The 26,233-nt window shown below is 46.9% G+C and overlaps 2 protein-coding genes across 6 annotated transcripts in view; one reads left to right on the top strand and one right to left on the bottom strand.

Moving 5' to 3' along the window:
• The window catches only part of LOC139237964 (uncharacterized), a 55,531-nt gene extending 37,742 nt beyond the window's left edge, over positions 1–17,789 (bottom strand). For both annotated transcript variants that reach the window (XM_070867305.1, XM_070867307.1), the window contains exon 1: positions 17,701–17,789. The gene's annotated coding sequence lies outside the window, so the exon portion shown is untranslated. The remainder of the gene's footprint in view (positions 1–17,700) is intronic.
• A 196-nt stretch (positions 17,790–17,985) lies between these two features.
• Positions 17,986–26,233, top strand: part of cc2d1a (coiled-coil and C2 domain containing 1A) — a 99,128-nt gene continuing 90,880 nt past the window's right edge. For all 4 annotated transcript variants that reach the window (XR_011588549.1, XM_070867303.1, XM_070867302.1 and 1 more), the window contains exon 1: positions 17,986–18,439. Coding sequence is in view for 2 of the 4 variants with exons in the window: in XM_070867302.1 (XP_070723403.1) it covers positions 18,380–18,439 (60 nt within the window). In the remaining 2 variants the exon portion in view is untranslated. The remainder of the gene's footprint in view (positions 18,440–26,233) is intronic.

Raw genomic sequence — 26,233 nt, 5'->3', positions numbered from 1 at the left:
AGGTTTTAAGGAGCGTCTTGAAAGAGGAAAGAGAGATAGCGAGGCGGAGAGGTTTAGGCAGGGAGTTCCAGAGCTTGGGGCCTAGGCAACACAAGGCATGGCCACTAATGGTGGAGTGATTATAATCAGAGATGCTCAAGAGGGCAGAATTAGAGGAGCGCAGATATCTCGGGGGGTTTGTGGGGCTGAAGGAGATTACAAAAAGAGGGAAGGGCGAGGCCATGGTGGGATTTGAAAATAAATCCCAAGGAGCATTATTGTTTTAAAGTTAAGATGTAAAAACTACTGGGTTTTCTTGCTGGTTTAAATGTATTTTTTATTGAATCTGATACCCTCCAAGTTATAAGTAATTATTTCACCAATTAAGTTCAGCCTCTGTTAATTTTCATCATGCTCTTCAAAGTGTAGCTGGCATTTTCTACATAATTAGCACAGTGCTGTTTCAATTATGTTGTCTGCAGCAAGCACATAACAGCGGATTTTAAGTCAAATTGGAAGTCTTTGGCAGCTGTGGCAACACCCAGCTAGAGACTTTAAACATCCTCCAAGTACCCTAATTGTATGTTGCTTACAGGCGTCATGATACTCTCGGCAAGCCCATAGAGCTTGGCAATACTCCTTATACTTGCAATGTCTTATTAAAAGTGGTGACACTGGCATTATTTGGGGTGCTCATCTGCCGTAAAGTTACACCAGCCAGCGTGTATAGCGGGCAAATCGGATTTGCACGAGAGCACCCGTCGTAAGTGGTGGGAACTGTATAACCTTTTATCATCACAGTAAGCTTCTGCAAGTTTAATACATGTTCTGAGAATGAAGGGTTACAAGAAGGTACTAAATTGTAAACTGTAGAAAATACACCTCTTGTTCATGTGCAATTTGGGTTTTATTTTTATGATCAATATTGTTTAGCTGCATTAAAACCACAACATTAAATTGCATACCATTTGGGAAATAAGTGTTTATTGAGAAGCTATTGAAGTCATGACTACTTTTAAGTCACTGAGACTAACAGATAATGCTAAAGATATTGGCCCAGAATTTGCGGTTAACGGCGAAGCAATGGCGTTCACCGCGGGCCCAGAAGAGAATTGGCCATGGAGATCGCGAGAAGTTTGCTTTTCTCGACGCGTAAGTGATTTCAGCGCAGAATAGTGGAGATTCCCTCGTGCAATCTGCTGTGACGTCACGTTGCAGAATGCTCACAGACAGGGGACCAGGAAATGCAAACCAGCTTTTATCCAGACTTTAAATAAAAATGTTACAGGGAGCAAAACAAAGATTGGGACTCTCACACGGGAATACGGTATAACCTGAAATATCATGGACAAACCTTTAAAGCTTCTTAAAATTGTATTTTTATCATAATGGAGAAATTTGATACTCTGCAAAATTAAAATTAGTTTTTCAGGGCCATCATGTTTGTTTAGCACCTAATCCAACAAGGCCTAATATTTAATGGGGTATTTCACAGCTATATTACCGTGGAAAAGCCCAAGTTTTCGTCAATTTCACTGATTGTTGGGGCACAGCACAGCCAGTGTCAGAGCAGTGAATAACTGGCCGTAACTTCAGGATTTCCGCATTTAGATGCACATGCACTACGTCCTGAAATTGTGGTCAATTTCAAAAGGGTAATAACACTGAACGCTGTTAGTTCGCTATTATTTCCCACTGCAAATTCCAAGCCTATTAAGATAGAATTTCTATGGAGGTGCTGCCGATCTCCCGTGGTTACTTCAACGGAAACCCTGAAGAAACGGTGTAAACCGCTCTTTCCGCCAAAGTTATGGCGGGAGATCAGGAGAACTCCGCCAAAAGTCCATCCCGTTGTACTGTCATACGTTTCAGCTTTGAATCAGCGGGCAGCACTCTCACCTCTGTGTCAGACGGTCATGGGTTCAAGTCCCACTCCAGACTCTCGAGCATGTAATTAGGAATGGCACTTCAGTGCAGTACTAAGTGAGTGTTGCAGTGTCAGAGGTGCCATCTTTCAGATGAGATGTTAAATTGAGGCCCTCTCCAGTGAACGTAAAAGATCCCATGTCACTATTTCGGAGAAGAGCAGAGGAGTCATCTTCGTTGTCCGGATCAATATTTATCCCTCAACCAACATCACTAAAGCAGATTATCTGGTCATGATCTCATTGCTGTTTGTGAGAGCTTGCTGTGCGCAAATTGGCTGCCGCATTTCCCACATTACAAGTGACTACACTTCAAAAGTACGTCACTGGCTGGAAAGCGCTTGGAGACATCTGGTGGTCATGAAAGGCGCTATATAAATGCAAGTCTTTCTTTCTTTCAGGTTAACTGCCCACACTCTCTGCCATTGATGCAAGGAAGGAAAGGGGAGGAAATTACCAGAGAATGAGGGAGTCTCATCAGCAACCAAAAAAAAAGTGCTATCAAGGACACACAATGTAGAATTTCCTCCCTAAAGCCAGCTCCCTCTCCTGCTGTAAGACACTGCTTATAACCCATCTCTTTGACCAAGCTTTTTGTCACCCTTCTTTGACTCGTCATCCATTTATTTAAATCATCATCATAGGCAGTCCCTCGGAATCGAGGAAGACTTGCTTCCACTCCTAAAGTGAGTTATTTGCTGGCTGAACAGTCCAATACGAGAGCCACAGACTCTGTCACAGGTTTGACAGACAGTCGTTGAGGGAAAGGGTGGCTGAGACTGGTTTGCCGCACAGTCTTTCCGCTGCCTGCGCTTGATTTCTGCATGCTCTCGGCGTTGAGGCTCGAGGTGCTCAGCACCCTTCCGGATGCATTTCCTCCACTTAGGGCGGTCTTTGGCCAGGGACTCCCAGGTGTAAGTGGGGATGTCGCACTTTTTCAGGGAGGCTTTGAGGGTGTCCTTGTAACATTTCCGCTGCCCACCTTTGGATCGTTTGCCGTAGACAAGTTCAGAGTAGAGCACTTGCTTTGGGAGTCTCATGTCTGGCATGCGAACTATGTGGTCTGCCCAGTGGAGCTGATCAAGTGTGGTCAATGCTTCAATGCTGGGGATGTTAGCCTGGATGAGGACGCTGATGTTGGTGCGCCTGTCCTCGCAGGGGATTTGTAGGATTTTGTGGAGACATCATTGGTGATGTATCTCCAGTGACTTGAGCTGTCTTCTGTACATCGTCCATGCCTCTGAGCCATACAGGAGGGCGGTTATTAGTACAGCCCTGTAGACCATGAGCTTGGTGGTAGATTTGAGGGCCTGGTCTTCGAACACTCTTTTCCTCAGGCGGCCGAAGGCTGCACTGGTGCACTGAAGGCGGTGTTGAATCTCTGCATCAATGTCTGCTTTTGTTGATAAGAGGCTCCCGAGGTATGGAAAATGGTCCACGTTGTCGAGAGCTGCGCTATGGATTTTGATGACGGGGGGGCAGTGCTGTGCGACGAGGACAGGCTGGTGGAGGATCTTTGTCTTACCGAGGTTTAGCATAAGGCCCATGCTTTCAGATGCCTTGGTAAATACGTCGACTATATACTGGAGTTCAGCCTCAGAATGTGTGTAGATGCATGCGTCGTCCGCATACTGTTGCTCAACAAGAGGTTGGTGTCATGTATTCAACTATCATTGTAACCCATGTATAAGCTGACCTAAGTTGTACACCTTGAGAACACTGACCACAGGGGGCGAACCTGTGGGAGACACTCCTAACCTGGACTTTCCAGTATAAAAGGGGCAGCTCCACTCACCATTTGTCTCTTGAAGTCTTGGTAATAAAGGTAACAAGTCACAGAGTGATCTTCTCTCAAATATGGACCTCATGTGCATTTATACTGTATAGTAAGGACATATTATTAGCGATGAGAAACTAGGATTTAAACCATGCGAGCACAGTCACTAGCAGCACAGAAGAGAGGTACTGTGTTGGTGATGATTGGGACGGCTTTATTGAGAGACTACAGCAAAGTTTTGTCACTAAGGAACGGTTGGGACAGGATTCGGCCGAAAAACGCAGGGCTCATCCAGAACGTACTCCCTGATGAAGGACCTTCTAGCGCCAGAGAAGCCGGCGGGCAAGACGTTCGAAGAGCTCGGTAAGTTGATCGGGGAACACCTTAAACCGGCGAGCAGCATGCACATAGCGAGACACCAGTTTTACACGCACCGGTGGCGAGAAGGGCAAAGCGTTCCAGGCTTCGTGGCAGATCTCCGGCGACTGGCGACCCTATGTAACTTCCCAGATGCATGCAGAGCGGAGATGCTGCGAGACTTTTTTATTGAGGGCATCGGGCACGCTGGGGTTTTCAGGAAACTGATTGAAACCAAAGACTTGACCTTGGAAGCGGCGGCTATAATAGGCCAGACATTTATCTCAGGGGAAGAAGAGACCAGAATGATTTATGGCAACAATCTTGGCTCAAATGCGGCAAACGACCAGGGAGTCAACATTGTTAACGCGGCACACAGTTCTCTAGGCAGATCGGACATGCCCTAGCATGCAGTCGAACCCAAAGGGGGAATTCAACAGAGACAATGGCTAGCTGAACGGCGATTCATGCCATCGCAATGGACAATGCGCCCAGTAATGGGGCCATCAACACCTGTTAATGGTGCGCTTAAGGACAGTTAGAGACAGTCAGAGACGATCGACTGGTAATGGACCTTTTGGTTCCGACAATGGGGCCTCTAGCTCATGCTGGAGGTGTGGAGGCAAACACCCAGCCAGAGCTTGCAGGTATCAGCAGTATACCTGCAGAAACTGCAACGTCATCGGTCACTTGGTGCGTATGTGCAGGAAGCCTGCAGCCAGGTTGATGTACGACGAGGGCGGGCCCGATGTAAGCCCTACGAGGCCAAATGAATACTGGGGGAAATCGCTGGAAGCTGAAGTTCAGCGAGTTCATGTGGAGCACATATACAGTTCATATACGAGGACGCCACCGATAATGATGAAAGTGCTCCTCAATTGCATCCCATTACTAATGGAGCTGGACTCGGGGGCCAGCCAGTCCCTGATGAGTATCAAACAGCTTGAAAGGTTCTGGGTGTCCAAGGCCAGGAGGCCAAAATTATTGCCGATTGACGCAATGCTACGGACATATACAAAGGAGATCATTCCGGTGCTAGGCAGCGCCACAGTAGTCATGACCCACAAAGATTCGGAGAATAGGTTGCCACTCTGGATTGTCCCGGGGTCGGTCCCGCACTACTGGGGAGGAGTTGGCTTGGTGTCATGAACTGGAAATGGGGCGATGTCAATGCAATTTCTTCTGTGGAGCGAGTATCATGCTCACAGGTCCTGGACAAACTTGACTCATTATTTCAACCCGGCATCGGCACTTTCATGGGGACCAAGGTAGTGATTCACATAAACCCGGACGCCAAGCCAGTGCACCACAAGGCCAGAGCGGTGCCGTACGTGATGCGGGAAAAGATAGAATGCGAATTGGGCCGCCTGCTGAGAGAAGGCATTATCTCGCCAGTCTAATTCAGTGACTGGGTGAGCCCGATCGTGCCGGTGCTCAAGGCGGATGGGTCGGTCAGGATATGTGGCGATTACAAGACCACCATCAATTGGGTGTCACTCCAAGACCAGTACCCGCTACCGAGAGCGGAGGACCTCTTTGCGACGCTATCCGGTAGCAAACCTTTTTCAAAATTGGACCTGACCTCAGCTTACATGAGCCAGGAGCTGGCGAGTGAGTCGAAGAAGCTGACCACCATCACGACACACAAGGGGTTGTTTGAGTATAACAGATGTCCGTTTGGGATTCGTTCGGCCGCCGCGATCTTTCAGCGAAATATGGAAAGCCTCCTCAAGTCGATTCGAAGGACTGTGGTTTTTCAAGACAACATCCTCATCACGAGTCGCGATACTGAAGAACACCTCCACAATCTGGAGGACGTGCTACGCAGACTGGACCGGGTAGGACTGCGACTGAAAAGGGCGAAGTTCGTCTTCTTTGCTCCAGAGGTAGAATTCTTGAGGAGGAGGGTAGCAGCAGACTGGATCAGACCTACTGCATCCAAAACGGAAGCGATCCAGAGGGCACCCAGACCCCGTAACACGACAGAGCTGCGTTCATTCCTGGGGCTCCTGAACTATTTTGGCAACTTTCTGCCCAAATTGAGCATGCTGTTAGAGCCGCTACACGTGCTCTTACGCAAAGGTCGCGATTGGGTCTGGGGGGATAGCCAGGAAAGGGCTTTTGATAGAGCACGCAATTTGTTATGCTCCAACAATCTGTTAACGCTATATGACCCATGTAAGAAACTAGTTTTAACGTGTGATGAGTCGTCCTATGGGGTCGGGTGTTGCTGCAGCATGTTAATGCCAATGGTCAGTTACAGCCGTTAGCTTATGCCTCCAGAAGTCTGTCCCGGGCAGTAAGGGGCTACGGGATGGTAGAAAAGGAAGCGCTAGCATGTGTATATGCAGTAAAAAAAATGCACCAGTACCTGTTTGGCAGGAAATTTGAGCTGGAGACAGATCACAAACTCCTAACGTCCCTTTTGGCCGACAACAAGGCCATAAATGCAAATGCATTGGCCCGCATACAGAGGTGGGCACTTACGTTAGCCACATATGACTACACAATTCGGCACAGACTGGGCACTGAAAACTGTGCCCATACACTCAGCAGGCTACCACTAGCCACCACTGAGGGGGCAGCTGAGCATGATGCTGAGATGGTCATGGCTGTTGAAGCTTTCGAAAGCGAAGACTCACATGTGACAGCCCATCAGATTAAAGTCTGGACAAATAAAGACCTGCTTCTGTCTCTAGTTAAGAAATGTGTCCTGAGTGGGGACTGGTCAGCCATGTACGGGGCATGCCCTGAGGAGTTTAAACCATTTCATAGGTGCAAGGATGAACTCTCGATTCAGGCCAATTGCCTACTGTGGGGAAACCGAGTAGTCATGCCCCAGAAGGGCAGAGAGGTGTTTATCAGAGAACTTCACAATGAGCACCCGGGCATTGTCATGATGAAGGCAATTGCCAGGTCACACGTTTGGTGGCCAGGGATAGATGCAGACCTGGAACTTTGTGTCCGCAGGTGCAACACGTGTGTTCAGTTGGGCAACGCACCCAGGGAAGCCCCCCTTAGCCCCTGGTCCTGGTCCGCCAAGCCATGGTCACGCATCCATGTGGACTATGCAGGTCCTTTCATGGGAAAAATGTTTTTGGTTGTAGTATACGCCTACTCCAAATGGATTGAGTGTGCCATTTTAAATTCAAGCACATCCTCTGCCACGGTAGAAAGTCTACGGGCAATGTTCGCGGCCCATGGTCTACCGGACGTCTTGGTCAGCGACAATGGCCCATGCTTCACAAGCACTGAATTCCAGGACTTCATGGCAGGCAATGGAATCAACCATGTAAGAACGGCACCGTTCAAGCCGGCCTCAAACGGCCAGGCGGAACGAGCAGTGCAGATAATCAAATAAGGGATGCTCAGAATCCAAGGGGGTTCCCTACAAAGCTGCTTATCACGCCTCCTGTTGGCCAATAGATCCCGACCACACTCGCTCACAGGGGTTCCACCCGCAGACCTGCTAATGAAAAGGACCCTCAAAACCAGGTTATCCCTTAGACACCCTACTATGAAAGAAATTGTTGAGAGCAGGCGTCAGTCACAATGTGACTACCATGACAGGAATGCGAGGGCGCGATGTATTGATTTCAATGACCCTGTTTTTGTCCTTAATTATGCTGCAGGGCCCAAATGGCTTGCAGGCACTGCGATTGCCAAAGAGGGGAATAGGGTTTTGGTCGCTTAAACTTACCAATGGACAAATGTGCCGCAAACATGTGGATCAAACTAAAAGGAGGTTCAGCAACCCCATAGAAGAATCAGAGGAAGATCACGACATAGAGTTTACTCCACCACAAATGACCGAACACCGGAACCAAGTGGAGGAGAGCCTAGTCACTGTGGGCAGTCTGGACAGGCCTGAGGCACAGCAAACAGCAGACACTCAGGCCAGCTCCCAACAACCGGAGCCCCAACTCAGGTGCTCTACAAGGGAGCGTAGTCCACCAGAGAGACTTAACCTGTGGTCCCAATAAGACTTTGGGTGGAGGTGATGTCATGTATTCAACTGTCATTGTAACCCATGTATAAGCTGACCTAAGTTGTACACCTTGAGAACATTGACCACAGGGGGGGAACTTGTGGGAGACACTCCTAACCTGGACTTTCCGGTATAAAAGCGGAAGCTCCACCCACCATCTGTCTCTTGAGGTCTTGGTAATAAAGGTAACAGGTCACAGAGTGATCTTCTCTCAAGTGTGGGCCTCGTGTGCATTTATACTGTATAGTACGGACACATTAGTTGGGGTGGTCTTGGACCTGGCCTGGAGACGGTGAAGATTGAACAGCTTTCCACTGGTTCTGTAGTTTTGTTCCACTCCAGCGGGGAGCTTGTTGACTGTGAGGTGGAACACGGCAGCGAGGGAGATTGAGAAAAGGATTGGGGCGATGACGCAGTCCTGTTTTGACCCCAGTCAGGACATGGATTGGGTCTGCAGTGGATCCGTTGGTAAGGATCACGGCCTGCATGTCGTCGTGGAGCAGGCGAAGGATGTTGACAAACTTTTCGTGGCATCCGAAATGGAGGAGAACGCTCCATAGACCCTCGCGGTTGAGAGTGTCAAAGGCCTTTGTAAGGTCAAAAAAGGCCATGTATAAAGGCTGGCACTGCTTCCTGCATTTTTCCTGCAGCTGTCGCGCTGCAAAGATCATGTCCGTTGTGCCCCGTAGGGGACGAAATCCACACTGTGACTCCGGGAGGAGCTCCTCGGCCACAGGGAGAAGACGGCTAAGGAGAACTCTAGCGACAACTTTCCCAGTGGCTGGTAGCAGGGAGATTCCCCTCTAATTGCCGCAGTCGGACTTGTCCCTTTTTAAAAATATGGTCATGATCATTGCATCTCTGAGATCTTCCGGCATGCTCTCCTCCCTCCAGGAGAGATATGAGATCATGTATCCGCGCCAACAGCACCTCTCCGCCATACTTTAGCGTCTCAGCAGGGACTCCATCCGCTCCCGTAGCCTTGTTGTTCTTGAGCTGTTTTATGGCTTTTTCTAACTCGTGCAACGTTCTGGTTTCACTGAGGTGGTGGCGGGTCACATTTTGCGGGATAGAGTCGAGAACACTCGAATCAAAGGCAGAGTCTCGATTGAGGAGATCTTCGAAGTACTCCTTCCAGCGGGCCCTGACAGCCTCGGTGTCCTTGAGAGTGTTTCCCCGTTCTTGGCCATCAGTGGGATGGGGCCTTGGGAGTTTGGCCTTGACTGCGACGAAGAATCCTCGCATATCGTGGATGTCGGCCAGTTGTTGTAACTCCTGTGCCTTCTCCATCCATCACCTGTTCTTTAGGTCCCGGGTTTTTTGTTGGACCTCAGCCTTGAGCCGTCTGTAATATTGCTTTGCTGCTCTCGAGTTGGGTTGTGGCTTGAGGCTCAGACATGCTCTGCGCTTGCGATCTATTAGTTTTTGGATCCCCTGATCATTCTCATCAAACCAGTCCTGGTGTTTTCTGGTTGAGTGACCGTGTCTCTTCACAGGCACTGGTTATGGAGGCCTGGAGGGCAGACCAAGCGCTGTGGGCATTCAGCATCTCAGGGTCATCAAGGCACTCAAGGTTAGCTGTGAGACGCTGGCTATATAGCTGTGTCTTTAAGTGCCCGACATTGACTTTTTTGTGGCACTGCTTCTGCTGTTCCCTCTGCTTTGGGACTATGTTAATGTCGATGATGGATCGGATTAAGCGGGGGTCCGTCCAGCAGTCGTCAGTTCCTGTCCTGGCTCAGGTGATGCGCACTTCTTTACGATCACTGGCTCGGACAATGACATAGTCGAGCAGGTGCCAGTGTTTGGAGTGAGGGTGTTGCCACGATGCCTTGTATTTGTCCCTCTGGCGGAACAGGAATTCATGTTCTAGACATTTTGTCAGGGTAGGGTACCGCTGGAGTTGGTTTTCCCTACTCCCTCTCTGCCAATCACGCCTCCCCAGGGTCTTTGCCAACCCTGGCGTTGAAGTCACCTAGGAGGATCAATTTGTCGCCTGTGGGGACGCGGGACAGAGATGTTTCGAGGTTGGAATAAAAACCCTCTTTGGTCTCATCCACTGCATCAAGTGTTGGGGCGTACACTATGGCGCATTAGTTCCTGGATAGGGTAAGGCGAAGGATCATGAGGTGTTCATTAACCCCGCAGGGGGAGTCTTTGAGACGGTCGACCAGCTCATTTTTGATGACAAAGCCGACTCCGTGAAGGCGGCGTTCTTCTTCTGGTTTTCCTTTCCAGAAAAAGGTGTAACCTCCACCTTGTTCCTTGAGCTGGCCTTCCCCTGCCCGCCGGGTTTCGCTTAGAGCAGCGATGTTAATGTCAAAGCGTCTAAGTTCCCGGGCAACTATGGCGGTGTGGCGTTCCGGCCTGTCGCTGTTGGAGTTGTCCATGAGGGTCCTGATGTTCCAGGTCCCGAACTTCATGTTAACGAAGTGGAAGATGCTTGTGCGTGAGTTCTTTTAACGTGGGGTGTACCGTTGTATACCTGCAACCACACGGGGTTAGCTGAGCAAGGTCTTGGTCCAGTGGCAAGGGGGTCCATAACGACTGGAGATCAGGCACTGCTAATGGGCCTAATTGCCTAAGGCGAGATGTTGGCCGCAAGCTCGGCGCCGAGTAGCTCCCTTGGTATACACCTCCGTGGAGCGCCTTGCGGCATTTTCAATATTAAAGATGCTATATAAATACAAATTGTTATTGGTTTATGTATGATTAAGTTCATTCTATTTTTGGACTGGTTTTGCACTAGTAAAGATTAAGTACACAAACTGATAACCAGTGAGCTCAATACTTTCAGCAGATGACCTCATACAAGGGTTCTAACAGGTTATACTGTGTTTTACTTTCTGCTGACCAACTGCAGATTATCACTTGATAATGGCAGGAACAAAAGATTAAGGGGGAGAAATTCGGTCGCATCTGAGTTGGGGCGGTGTCCCGGATGGAGTGGTACATTTTACACTGGCAAATGGTTTGGAGCGGGGTGCGAAGGGACGTGTTGCACACCTCTTTTAGGGTGCTAGGTTGGCTGAGCAAGGGAAAATCACAAGGTGAACAGCCGGCCTCGGTGCGCCGTAACAGAGGCCTGCGGCGGGGGGGAACCTTAAAAAAACCCACCAAAAACATTCCCAATAAATAGCTCATGCCACCACAACATAAATTGCAAAAAAAATGTTTTTTAAAACAATCACACTTATCTGAGGTCGGCATTACTTACCTCACTGCGGCCGCTACAGCTCGGACCGCCGGCTTTCACAGGTGTTCCCACCGGGGTACGCTGCGGGGCACTAAGGCTCGGGCGGCAACCACAAATCGAGCCGGTGTCGCAACCAGGGGTGTTGCACACCGGCTTGCCTCTCCCAGGCGGTAATGCTCTGAGCCCCATCGATACTGGCACCAAAGATCCCGGCGGGGCGCTGGAAGCTGGCCGCCCGCCCGGAAGTGCTTTCCGCTGCCATTGCTGCCAGTCTGGGGCACTAAAAGGGGCGGCAGAAGACGGAAAATCCAGCCTTAATGACCTAAACCAATGTCAAAGTCAGTATGCATCAAGTGCATGGAATATCCTGGCAATCAATATCTGTCACACCCACTATTTTAGCATATTGATCTGACCAATGTGAAGTAAAACGGCCCCAACTGCAATGTCGATAAACAAATGGTTATATAGGAATGTAGATCCCATGTATAACTCTTGAGCATCCCTGAGTTCCTCGACTAGGCTTATATTCATTGGAATTTAGAAGAATGAGAGGGGATCTCATAGAAACACATAAAATTCTGACGGGCTTGGACAGATTGGATGCAGGAAGAATGTTCCCGATGTTGGGGAAGTCCAGAACCAGGGGTCACAGTCTAAGGATGAGGGGTAAGCCATTTAGGAGCGAGATGAGGTGAAAATGCTTCACTCAGACAATTGTGAACCTGTGGAATTCTCTACCGCAGAAAGTTGTTGAGGCCAGTTCGTTAGATATATTCAAAAGGGAGTTAGATGTGGCCCTTACAGCTAAAGGGATTAAGGGGTATGGAGAGAAAGCAGGAATGGGGTACTAAAGTTGCAAAAATAATCAGCCATGATCATATTGAATGGTGGTGCAGGCTCGAAGGGCCGAATGGCCTACTCCTGCACCTATTTTCTATGTTTCTACCTCACTGGTGCCCGTGCCTTCAGTTGTCTGGGCCCTAAACTCTGGAATTCCCTCCCGAAACCTCTCCACCTCCTTTAAGACGCTCCTTATATCCTACCTCGTTGGCCAAGCTTTTGGTAACCTGTCCTAATGTCTTCTCTTTTGGCTCGGTGTCAGTGTTTTTGATTATGCTCCTGTGAAGCCCCTCAGGCCATTTTACTATGTTAAAGGCGCTATATAAATGCAAGTTGTTGTTGCTGTTGCACAGGATCAGAAAAGGCCATTCTAGTCCATCGGAGCAGTGCCAAAGCTATACAAGAAAGGCAGACTGTAGTCTATTTTGAAGCTTTAGTTTATAAACCACAGGCATGTTGCTCTCAGTATTTCCGACACCATCTGAGTTCCCTCAATGAGACTGTCCTATAAATACTCCCAAATATCCATTATTCTTCATGTGATGTCATTGCTGGGAAATTTATCAGGGACTAATAAGCTGCAGTTGATTATGGAGGAATTCTAACTCCACAGCATCTTGTGATAATTATCTCATACAACTACTTTATTCCATTTCAATTCCAGGCTCTCGTTATACCATACCACATGGAATAAGCTTAATTTTATTAAAACACATCATTTTAAAGCTGGAATCACAGTGTGTATTATTATCCCTATTTTGTTATAGTGGCTGTCCCACATTCTAAAGCAGACTTCAATAAATGGACTGAAACCATACATTTTTAACCAGAAATTTCACTCTACCCACCATCCCCACCCACCTCAAACTGTCCAGTGACGGCTCCTGGTGGCAAAAGACTACCAGATGTTTTAAATTATAATAGTTACATCGATCTCAGCCTTTAATGGTGCATTTATACTGCAAGTTTACTATCAATGCCCGATAGTTACAGCACTCACAGAGAACTATAATCTTTCAATTATAGCAGGTAACCAATGAGAAAGATAACCTCTCCCGTCACACAGAAAACAAAAACACTCACAAATCCAGTGAAACGTAAGAGAGAATACCGCGAATGCAGAAAACACATTAAAAAGCTTGCATTTATATGGCGCCTTTCACAAACTCAGGATGCTCCAAAGCACTTCACAGCAAATTAAATACTTTTGAGATGCTGTTGTAATGTAGGAAACGCGGCAGCCGATGTGCACACAGCAAGATCCCATGAGAAGCAATGCGATGATGACCAGATAATGTATTTTTTGGGGGATGTTGGTTGAGGGATAAATATTGTGCCGGGACTCACGAATAGTGCCGTGGGAACTTTGATGTCCACTTGAGAGAGCTGACGGCTTGTCGACTCAGGCAGGTCTCACAAGCAAGATCCATTGCAAACTGCTGCCACTGCTGAGATCACCTAATTCTGACAAGAAATCTGGATGCTTCTAGTTGTACTACACTGGGAATGTTTCAATGGACCAATTATCTCAAGCATGGACAAAATCGTTAATTTAAATGTAGATGCATACCAGGTGCCATAGTGGCAGCCTAAGCTGTACTCTTCGTCAGAAGGTTGTGGGTTCAATCAAACCCCATTCCAGGATTTCAGCGCATAATCTAGCCTAACACTTAAAAAGAAAAGAAAGACTTGCATTTATATAGCGCTTTTCCCAACCTCAGGACGTCCCAAAGCGCTTTACAGCCAATGAAGTACTTTTTGAAGTGTAGCCACTGTTGTAATATAGGAAACGCGTGAGAACACTACCGCAAGTCGGGGTTATTAATAGAGCTGGAGCTCTATTTAAAATCCACGTACAGACATCTTCCACCCCCCTCAATTAGAGTTCAGGACTGGAACATCGGGTTCTTAATTGAAACATCATGGAAGCAAGTATTCCTCGTTCGAGGGACTACCTATGGTGAGGATGATAGGAAACGCAGCAGCATAATAAAAGCTGATTGAATTTTTTGAAGGGGTGACTAAAGTAACGGACAGGGAACTGTCTATGAATGTTATTTATATGGACTTCCAGAAAGCATTTGATAAAGTCCCGCCGATGTCCTGCTCACACTCCAATCGGCAACCTGGATTTTGGTGACGTTAATCCAGTTGCCCTTCTCGAAGATGTCGCATTCCCAAGACTAGCTCATGAACTTCATCAATTGTACATCCCTGTCTGGCGTAAAAATAAAACGGGGAAGGTGGCTCAACCGTGGTTAACAAGGGAAATTAGGGATAGTGTTAAAACCAAGGAAGAGGCATATAAATTGGCCAGAAAAAGCAGCAAACCTGAGGACTGGGAGAAATTTAGAATTCAGCAGAGGAGGACAAAGGGTTTAATTAGAAGGGGGAAAATAAGAGTATGAGAGTAAGCTTTCAGGGAACATAAAAACTGACTGCAAAAGCTTCTATAGATATGTGAAGAGAAAAAGATTAGTGAAGACAAATGTAGGTCCCTTGCAGTCAGAATCAGGTGAATTTATAATGGGGAACAAAGAAATGGCAGACCAATTGAACAAATACTTTGGTTCTGTCTTCACTAAGGAAGACACAAATAACCTTCCGGAAACACTAGGGGACCGAGGGTCTAGCGAGGAGGAACTGAAGGAAATCCTTATTAGTCAGGAAATTGTGTTAGGGAAATTGATGGGATTGAAGGCCGATAAATCCCCAGGGCCTGATAGTATGATCCCAGAGTGCTTAAGGAAGTGGCCCTAGAAATAATGGTAATTTTCCAACATTCTATAGACTCTGGATCAGTTCCTATGGATTGGAGGGTAGCTAATGTGACCCCAATTTTAAAAAAAAGGAGGGAGAGAGAAAACAGGGAATTATAGACCGGTTAGCCTGACATCGGTAGTGGGGAAAATGTTGGAATCAATTATTAAAGATGTAATAGCAGCGCATTTGGAAAGCAGTGACAGGATCGGTCCAAGTCAGCATGGATTTATGAAAGGGAAATCATGCTTGACAAATCTTCTAGAATTTTTTGAGGATGTAACTAGTAGAGTGGACAAGGGAGAACTGGTGGATGTGGTGTATTTGGACTTTCAAAAGGCTTTTGACAAGATCCCACCCTAGAGATTAGTGTGTAAAATTAAAGCACATGGTATTGGGGGTAATGTATTGACGTGGATAAAGAACTGGTTGGCAGACAGGAAGCAAAGAGTAGGAATAACCGGGTCCTTTTCAGAATGGCAGGCAGGGGGCAGTGACTAGTGGGGTATCACAAGGTTCAGTGTTGGAACCCCAGCTATTTACAATATACATTAATGATTTAGATGAAGGAATTGAGTGTAATATCTCCGAGTTTGCAGATGACACTAAGCTGGGTGGCAGTGTGAGCTGTGAGGAGGATGCTAAGAGGCTGCAGATTGACTGGGACAGGTTAGGTGAGTGGGCAAATGCATGGCAGATGCAGTATAATGTAGATAAATGTGGGATTATCCACTTTGATGGCAAAAACAGGAAGGCTGAATATTACCTGAATGGTGACAGATTAATAAAAGGGGAGGTGCAACGAGACCTGGGTGTCATGGTACATCAGTCATTGAAAGGTGGCATGCAGGTACAGCAGGCGGTGAAGAAGGCAAATGGCATGTTGACCTTCATAGCGAGAGGATTTGAGCATAGGAGCAGGGAGATCTTATACAGTTGTACAGGGCCTTGGTGAGGCCACACCTTGAATATTGTGTACAGTTTTGGTCTCCTAATCTGAGGAAGGACATTCTTGCTATTGAGGGAGTGCAGCGAAGGTTCACCAGACTGATTCCCAGGATGGCATGACTGACATATGAAGAAAGACTGGATCGACTAGGCTTATATTCATTGGAATTTAGAAGAATGAGAGGGGATCTTATAAAAACATAAATTCTGACGGGATTGGACAGGTTAGATGCAGAAAGAATGTTCCCGATTTTGGGGAAGTCCAGAACCAGGGATCGCTGTCTAAGGATAAGGGGTAAGCCATTTAGGACCAAGATTAGGAGAAACTTCTTCACTCAGAGAATTGTGAACCTGTGGAATTCTCTACCACAGAAAGTTGTTGAGGCCAGTTCGTTAGATATATTCAAAAGTTAGATGTGGCCCTTACGGCTAAAGGGATCAAGGGGTGGAGTACAAAAGCAGGGAGGTCCTTCTGCAACTGTATAGGGTATTGGTGAGGCCGCACTTGGAGTACTGCGTGCAGTTTTGGTCACCTTACTTAAGGAAGGATATACTAGCTTTGAAGGGGGTACAGAGATGATTCACTAGGCTGATTCCGGAGATGAGGGGGTTACCTTATGATGATAGATTGAGTAGACTGGGTCTTTACTCGTTGGAGTTCAGAAGGATGAGGGGTGATCTTATAGAAACATTTAAAATCATGAAAGGGATAGACAAGATAGAGGCAGAGAGGTTGTTTCCACTGGTCGGGGAGACTAGAACTAGGGGGCACAGCCTTAAAATACGGTGGAGCCAATTTAAAACCGAGTTGAGAAGGAATTTCTTCTCCCAGAGGGTTGTGAATCTGTGGCATTCTCTGCCCAAGGAAGCAGTTGAGGCTAGCTCATTGAATGTATTCAAGTCACAGATAGATAGATTTTTAACCAATAAGGGAATTAAGGGTTATGGGGAGCGGGCGGGTAAGTGGAGCTGAGTCCACGGCCAGATCAGCCATGATCTTGTTGAATGGCGGAGCAGGCTCGAGGGGCTAGATGGCCTACTCCTGTTCCTAATTCTTATGTTCTTATGAAAGCAGGAATGGAGTACTGAAGTTGCATGATCAGCCATGATCATATTGAATGGTGGTGCAGGCTCGAAGGGCCGAATGGTCTACTCCTGCACCTATTTTCTATGTTTCTATGCTGCTCACTGCAGTGGCTGGCTCTTAGTTATATCGCCGACCTGCCTCGATGGTGTTCCCTTGCTGGTCGGGGGGAGTTTACAGAGATAGGGAGTGGTGAGGCCATGGAGGGATTTGAAAATAAAGATGAGAATTATGAAATCGAGGCATTGCTTCACCGGAAGCCAATAAAGAACAGCGGGCACAGCGGGGTGATTGGTGAGTGGGACTTGGTGCGAGTTAGGACACGGGCTGCTGAGTTTTGGATGACCTCTAGTTTACGTAGGGTAGAAGGCTGGAGGCCAGCCAGGAGTGCGTTCGAATAGTCAAGACCAGAGGTAACAAAGGCATGGATGATGGCTTCAGCAGCGGATGAGCCGAGGCAAAGGCGGATGGGCAATGTTAAGGTGGTGGAAATCGGCGGTCTTAGTTATGCTGTGCCTATGTAGTCGAAAGCTCATTTCAGGGTCAAATATGACACCAAGGTTGTGAACAGTCTGGTTCAACCTGAACACTATGTTCAAGGTGCTATATGAATGCAAGTTGTTGTAGAGAAAGTAAATGGTATTGGGAAAAGGTAACTGGGAGATGTTCATTTACAGACAGACTGGGAGAAGCAGAACTCCCCAAAACTCAGCCTCAATCACTCGACGACATTCCCTTCTCGCCCGAAATTGGCGTTTGGGGTTGTTTTTTTTTAATCGTTTCCTCACATAAACCTTTCTAACGGCAGTTGGAGTCATAAAACCCATTCTGGCGACAAACTACCTGTTTTGTGTTCTGGCCACTGAAGAGTCACAACTCGCAGCACCGCCTGCTCTTCTTCACACCAAGCCAACGGTCCCTTCCCGCCCGCTCGGACCGAGGCAGTGCGCCTGCGCCCCGCCGCGGCGCCCGCTGGGTAATGTAGTTCCTGATAGTAGCGGGGGGTGGAACGGTAGGCGGCGCTGTGCCCGGCCATTAAAGACTACAACCGCTCCCGGCATGCAACGGCGCCCGTCACAACAACCGGCAGCTCCGCGAGCTCGACACCTTCACCTCGGGGGCCGGAGGTTTCGCGACAGTGCGGGCAGCAGGTATTTCTGCAATTGGTACGTGCGGCGACTTTTCGATGGTTCGGGCAAGAGCCGCGGCGGCTGTTAGTTAACGCTGAGGAGGAACGGGGGGGGGAAATACAAGAAGAAGAAGAAGAAAGCGGAACGGAACGGAGAGGTGAAGAGAAAAGGCCCGAGTTACCGAGGAGATTACCCCCTCCCCGGAGGGGAAAGCAGCCGTCAGTCGCCATGGAGTGATGTTGGTGAGGGGCGGACTTTGCTCAGTCGCTGTGTGACGGCCACCTGAGGCCCTGCGCAGGATGTCCTTTGATCTCCACCCCGTTTAAGAGGAAGTACAAGATTTTAATTTCTTTCTCCGTGTCAGCTTTGAGACTTTCCCTCCTCCTCCCGCAATGAACAGGAATAAAAGGACCCCGGAGCCCAAGGGCCAGGGAGCGGCGAGAGCCAGGCAGGTAAGAGTGCCAACAGGTGGGAGCTACCCTCCCCCAGGGCAAGTGTCAGTCATAGAAACATAGAAAAATAGGAGTAGGCCATTCGGCCCTTCGAGCCTGCACCACCATTCAATATGATCATGGCTGATCATTCCCTCAGTACCCCTTTCCTGCTTCCTGAGGGAAGCACACACACACCTATAGACCCAAGATACATTTATCTGTCTTCTCGACCCAAGGTTCATTTATCTGCCTTTTCTTTTATTTAATACTAGAAAACACTCAAGTGCCAGTTGTTGGCTCAGTGGGTAGCACTCTCTCGCCTCTGAGTCAGATGGTTGTGTGTTCAAGTCCCACTCCAGAGACTTCAGCACAAAACAACAACATAGAAACATAGAAAATAGGTGCAGGAGTAGACCATTCGAGCCTGCACCACCGTTCAAGATGATGGCTGATCATGCAACTTCAGCACCCCATTCCTGTTTTCTCTCCGTACCTCTTGTTCCCTTTAGCTGTAAGGGCCACATCTAACTCCCTTTTGAATATATCTAACAAATTGGCCTCAACAACTTTCTGCGGTAGAAAATTCCACAGGTTCACCACCCTCTGAGTGAGGACGTTTCTCCTCATCCTAAATGGCTTACCCTTATCCTTAGACTGTGACCCCTGATTCTGGACTTCCCCAACATTGAGAACATTCTTCCTGCCTCTAACATGTCCAATCATGTCAGAATTTTATATGTTTCTATGAGATCCCCTCTCATTCTTCTAAATTCCAGTCAATACAAGCCCTCAAGAGCATGAATGTCCTTCCTCAGATTAGGAGACCAAAACTGAACACAATATTCCAGGTGTGGTCTCACCAAGGCCCTGTACAACTGCAGTAAGACCTCCCTGCTCCTATACTCAAATTCTCTAGCTATGAAGGCCAACATGCCATTTGACGCCTTCACCGCCTGCTGTATCTGCTTGTCAACTTTCAATGACTGATGTACCATGACACCTAGGTTTCATTGTACCTCCCATTTTCCTAATCTGTCACCATTCAGATAATATTCTGCCTTCCTGTTTTTGCCACCAAAGTGGACAACCTCACATTTATCCACATTATATTGCATCTGTATTTATATAGTGCCTTTAACGTAGTGAAACGTCCCAAGATACTTCACAGGATTGTTCTAAGATGAAACAAATACATTTGCCACACAAGAAATTAGGGACGGTCAAAGAGGCAGGTTTTAAGGAGTGTTTTAAAGCAGGAAAGAAAGATTAAGGGAGGGAGTTTGAGCAAATGTCAATCATTCAGGGAGGGAACCACGTGCGCACGCACTTCTCGACCCAAGGTCCATTTATCTGCCTTCTCTTTATTTAATAATGGAAAACACTCACGTGCCAGCCAGCTTGCCTCTGAGTTAGAAGGTTGTGGGTTCAAGTCCCACTACAGAGACTTCAGCAGAAAACAACAACTTTTATTTATATAGCGCCTTTAAAATAGTGAAACGTCCCAAGACGTTGCTGAAATCATCATCATAGATATTCCCTCGAAATCGAGGAAGACTTGCTTCCACTCTAAAAGTGAGTTCTCAGGTGGCTGTACAGTCCAATGTGAGGATTACAGTCCCTGTCACAGGTGGGACAGACAGTGGTTAAAGGAAAGGGTGGATGGGACAGGTTTGTCGCACGCTCCTTCCGCTGTCTGCGCTTGGTTTCTGCATGCTCTTGGCGACGAAACTCGAGGTGCCCAGCACCCTCCTGGATACTCTTCCTCCACTTTGGGTTCTCTTGGGATTCCCAGGTGTCAGTGGGGATGTTGCATTTTAATCAAGGAAGCTTTGAGGGTGTCCTTGAAACGTTTCCTCTGCCCAGCTGGGGCTCGCTTACTGTGTAGGAGTTCCGAGTAGAGCGCTTGCTTAGGGAGTCTCTCGTCTGGCGTGCGAACAATGTGGCCCGCCCAAGGGAGCTGGTTGAGTGTGGTCAGTGCTACGATGTGGGGGATGTTGGCCTGGTTGAGGACGCTAATGTTGGTGTGTCTGTCCTCCCAGGGGATTTGCAGGATCCTGTGGAGGCAGCGCTGGTTGTACTTCTCCAGCACTTTGAGGTGTTTGCTGTGTATAGTCCACGTCTCTAAGCCATATAAGCGACACCCCCTCCCCAACAACAACAACTTGTATTTATTTAGCGCCTGTAATGTCCCAAGGTGCTTCACAGCAGTGTTCTAAGACGCAACAAATGCATTTGCCACAAGAGATTACAGCAGATTGGAGTTTAGAAGAATGAGTGGTGATCTTATTGAAACGTATAAGATTAAGAACATAAGAAATAGGAGCAGGAGTAGGCCATTTGACCCCTCGAGCCTGCTGTGCCATTCAATAAGATCACAGCTGATCTGATCTTGGGCTCAGTTCCACTTCCCAGCACACTTCCCATAACCCTTTATTCCCTTCTCGCTCAACAATCTGCCTATCTCCGCCTTAAATATATTCAATGACCCAGCCTCCACAGTTCTCTGGGGCAGAGAATTCCACAGATTTACAACCCTCAGAGAAGAAATTCCTCCTCATCTCAGTTTTAAATGGGCGGCCCTTTATTCTGAGACTCTGCCCCCTAGTTTTAGTTTCCCCTGAGAGTGGAAATATCCTCTCTATATTCAGCTTATCGAGACCCCTCATTATCTTATGTTTTGATAAGATCACCTCTCATTCTTCTGAATTCCAATGAGTATAGATTCTGAGGGGGCTGGACAGGGTAAATACAGCGAGGGAGTGCAGTCGTTTGGATGAGACGTCAAACCGAGGCCCCGTCTGCTCTCTCGGGTGGAAGTAAAAGATCCCCAGGTTTTATTTCGAAGACAAGCAGGGGAGTTATCCCCAGTGTCCTGGGGACAATATTTATTCCTCAATCAACATTACAAAAAAACAGATTATCTGGTCATTATCACGTTGCTGTTTGTGGGAGCTTGCTGTGCGCAAATTGGTGCCGCATTTCCTACACTACAACAGTGAATGCACTCCAAAAGTACTTAATTGGCTGTAAAGCACCTTGCTACATCCAGTGGTCATGAAAGGCGCTATATAAATGCAAGTCTTTTTTCTCGGGAGGGGAGATCTAAAACTAGGGGGCATAGTTTCAGAATAAAGGGTTGCCCATTTAAATCGGAAAATGAGGAGGAATTTCTTCTGAGAGTCGTGAATCTTGGCAATTCTCTCCCCCAGAGAACTGTGGAGGCTTAGTCATTAAATGTATTTTAAGGTGGAGACAGACAGATGTTTGAATAATAAGGGAGTCAAGGGTTATGGGGAGTGGGCAGGGAAGTGGAGTTGAGGCCAAGATCAGATCACCTATGATATTGAATGTGGAGCAGGTTCGAGGGACCAAATAGCCTACTCCTGCTCCTGTTTCCTATGTTATGTAGAAGGTTGTGGCTTCAGCATAAAAATCTAGGCTGACACTCCCAGTGGAGTGCTGCACTGTCAGAGGTTCCATCTTTCAGATGAGAATTTAAACACTCAGCTGGACGTAAACGATCCCGTGGCACAGTTTCGGAGCAGAGTTAACTCCGGTGTCCTGGCCAATATTCATCCCTCAATCGACATCACTGAAAAACACATTATCCGATCATTCCTGCATTGTTGTTTGTGGGAGTTTGCTGTGCGCAAATTGGTTGCCGCATTTCCCACATTACAGCAGTGACTACACTCCAAAAGCACTTCATTGGCTGTAAAGCGCTTTGAGATGTCTGGTGGTCACAAAATGTGCTATATAGATGCAAGTCTTTCATATGGTATGACAAAGCAAATCAAATGTCAATATCTAAATCAGATATGCAGGCTAAAGCTTCGGGTGTAAAGCACTGTATGAATTTATTAATAAAAAGAAAGGCTTGCATTTCTATTATGCCTTTCACCACATCTGGAAACCCCAAAGCACTTTACAGCTAATGAAGTACTTTTTAAAAAAAAACTTTGAGTGTAACCTGTTTTTTAATGATGTTGATTGAGGGAACTCCCCTGCTCTTTTTCGAAAGGTGTCATGGGATCTTTTACGTCCACCTGTGAGTGCAGACAAGGCCTCACTAACGTCTCATTCAAAAGGCATTCTTTCAGTACTGCACTGGAGTGTCAACCTAGGTTTTTGCGCTCAAATCTCTGGAGTGGGACTTTGAACCCACAATCTTCTGACTCAGGTGAGAGTGCAACCCACTGAGTCACAGCTGACAATAGAATAAAGATCATTTTATAACTAAACATTTTTTAACAATTTGTGCCACTGTTATTTGGGGGCTCAGTAGTAAATAAATATATAGATTTTAACAGTGGAACTCGCTACCACAGGGAGTGGTCAAAGCGAACAGTATAGATGCATTTAAGGGGAGACTAGACAAGCATTTGAGGGAGAAGGGAATAGAGGGTTATGCTGATAGAGTTAGATGAGGAAAGACTGGAGGAGGCTCAAGTGGAGCATAAATGCCGGCATGGACTGGTTGGGCCAAATGGCCTGTTTCTGTGCTGCAAGCATACGCTATGTAATCCTGTAAAACTATCTGAACAAAATGCAAAACTTAAAGCAAATCTGAACCAAAAGCAGAACAAAACAAATGGAAGCATACAGCACATCATCATCCAGGAGAGAACAGTCAGTGTTTCAAGTGTGTTTCTTCTTTGTATAATTTTCGATCCTTTTCGATCGTTCCATTCTTGGATTGTGTCTGGAGAAGCACTTTGAGCTTTTCATACTTCTAATTCACCGCCTCAAATTGCCCCTGTCGGATCGGTCACCATCAGGACTTTACTGGGGTGTAGTTCTGGTGGTTACTGATTTAGCACTGTGCTGGGTGAAGCTCAAGACGATGAATTACAAGTATTCCATAAGAGGTTTATCAGGCAGCATTAAAAAGGATTTGCTTAAGGTTGATTCTGTCCTCATCCAGTAAATGTAAGTGTAGTAACAACACTGCCACCAAGTGGTCGGGCATCGGGTTAATCCTGTGTGGGTTTATTCCCTTCTATCCGATTAATTCATTCAACAGTTCAGCTATGGAGCTTCCACAGAGGCCAGAAATGCCCTAGGAGTATAAATAGACTCAAATATCTCATGTGATTTCACTGTCCATTGGACATAGTTTAATGAAGCAATAAGTTTTTGTGGCCGTAACCAGTAGTATAATTCAGCTTGTGCTGTTGAAATTAAATATTATTTAGGCTGCAGTACCAATTTCATTGTAATAAGTGCTTTATCAATAATCAGTATATTTCACCGTCTGACATTCTCTTGTATGATTTATCAGGAAACAAATTGTTTAAATTTTGATTGTAAACTACGTACACTTGAGGTCATCCAAAACTCGGCAGCCCGTGTTCTAACTCGCACCAAGTCCCGCTCACCCATCACCCCCTGTGCTCGCTGACCTAAATTGGCTCCCGGTTAAGCAACACCTCGATTTCAAAATTCTCATCCTTGTTTACAAATCCCTCCATGGCCTCGCCCCTCCCTATCTCTGTAATCTCCTTCAGCCTCACAACCCCCCCGAGATGTTGGCGCTCCGCGAATTCTGCCCTCTTGAGCAACCCCGATTTTATAATCGCTCATCCATTGGTGGCCGTGCCTTCTGTTGCCTGGACCCCAAGCTCCTGAACTCCCTCCCTAAACTTTTCCGCCTCTCTACCTCTCTTTCCTCCTTCAAGGTGCTCTTTAAAACCTACCTCTTTGACCAAGCTTTTGGTCATCTGCTGTAATTTCTTCTTATGTGGCTTGGTGTCAAACACTCCTGTGAAATGCCTTTGAACGTTTTAATGCGTTAAAGGCGCTATATAAATACATATTGTTGTAAAGTTTTGGGCTGTTCTGAGGATGTGATAAGGTGCTACACAATATCAAGCTCTTTTTCTTGTGATGGAAATCTGAATTTGATTGGCAGCAACTAGTGATGTATTGACAGTACAGTGGAGCAATGGTGCAAATTGGTTTTGCTTCACACTAGTATAAATGCAACCTGAGTTCAAGAGGTGGGGCCCAACTCAACACAGGGTGAGAATCTCTGGAGGAGGGAGTCTCGCTGCTTCACTTGTAAGGTCGTTCAGATCTTGACACCTGGTGTACATTCCACCTGTTTCAGTGCCTGTCCAAAGTGGGAACTGCTTCGTGCCAACACTAAGCTTGTGGTGTTAATGCAGTGATAAACTGACTGACACTATTTATTACTGACAGTAATACGTTCCACAGTGAATGGGGGAAGTAGGGTGGAACTAATCTGATGACCCGTTCTCCACACTGATGCTGTTCTAGTATGATCCAAGAGCTATGCAAAGACTGAGTGATCTCACAATGTAATGTAGCTTCAACCCATTGATTAATATGACAAATGTCTGTTCTATTAAAACATTAGAGCTGTTTTATACAACTTTGTATTTATATAGCACCTTCAATGTAATGAAATGGCCCAAGGCACTTCACAGGAGTATTATGAGATGAAAAATTTGACACCGAGCCACACGTGTAGAAATTAGCGCAGGTGATCAAAAGCTTGGTCACAGAGGTAGGTTTTAAGGAGCGTTTAAGGAGGAAAGAGAGGCGGAGAGGTTTAGGGAGGGAGTTCCAGAGCTTGGGACCGAGGCAACAGAAGGCACGGCCGCCAATGGGTGATCGATTATAATCAGGGATGCTCAAGAGTGCAGAATTAGAGGAGTGCAGACATCTTTGGGGGTGGTTGTGAGGCTGAAGGAGATTAGAGATGAGGAGGGGCGAAGCCAGGGAGGGATTTGAAAATAAAGATGAGAACTTTGAAATTGAGGCATTGCTTAACATGAAACCTATGTAGGTCAGCGAGCTTGAGCCTATGTATGCTGTATCAGCATCATTCCAACCCTGCGGTTTATTCCATTTTTGATGCATATAATATTAACAGGTGAAACTCATCTGGAAGGATGTTTCAACAATTCACTTTGTCTGTGCCAGTAATGGCCAAGGCTAACAGCATTTTACACTGCTTGAGTCCTGAAACTTGAAGTGAAATACCGCATGATCTGGGTGATATCAAGTTTTATTGGTATTTCAATAATGTGTAATGCTGGCTGTGTAACATAGAAACATAGAAAATAGGTGCAGGAGTAGGCCATTCAGCCCTTCGAGCCTGCACCGCCATTTAATGAGTTCATGGCTGAACATGTAACTTCAGTACCCACTTCCTGCTTTCTCGCCTTACCCCTTGATCCCCCTAGTAGTAAGGATTACATCTAACTCCTTTTTGAATATATTTAGTGAATTGGCCTCAACAACTTTCTGTGGTAGAGAATTCCACAGGTTCACCACTCTCTGGGTGAAGAAGTTTCTCCTCATCTCGGTCCTAAATGGCTTATCCCTTATCCTTAGACTGTGACCCCTGGTTCTGGACTTCCCCAACATTGGGAACATTCTTCCTGCATCTAACCTGTCTAAACCCGTCAGAATTTTAAACATTTCTATGAGATCCCCTCTCATTCGTCTGAACTCCAGTGAATACAAGCCCAGTTGATCCAGTCTTTCTTGATATGTCGGTCCTGCCATCACGGGAATCAGTCTGGTGAACCTTCGCTGCATTCCCTCAATAGCAAGAATGTCCTTCCTCAAGTTAGGAGACCAAAACTGAACACAATACTCCAGGTGTGGCCTCACCAAGGCCCTGTACAACTGTAGTAGCACCTCCCTGCCCCTGTACTCAAATCCCCTTGCTATGAAGGCCAACATGCCATTTGCTTTCTTAACCGCCTGCTGTACCTGCATGCCAACCTTCAATGACTGATGTACCATGACACTCGGGTCTCGTTGCACCTCCCCTTTTCC

The sequence above is a fragment of the Pristiophorus japonicus genome, chromosome 24 (assembly GCF_044704955.1).
Source record: "Pristiophorus japonicus isolate sPriJap1 chromosome 24, sPriJap1.hap1, whole genome shotgun sequence".
In the NCBI taxonomy this organism is placed as follows: Eukaryota; Metazoa; Chordata; class Chondrichthyes; family Pristiophoridae; genus Pristiophorus; species Pristiophorus japonicus.
The sequence above is the reverse complement of the archived record's forward strand: the minus strand, read 5'-3'. Positions and strand labels throughout refer to the sequence as shown.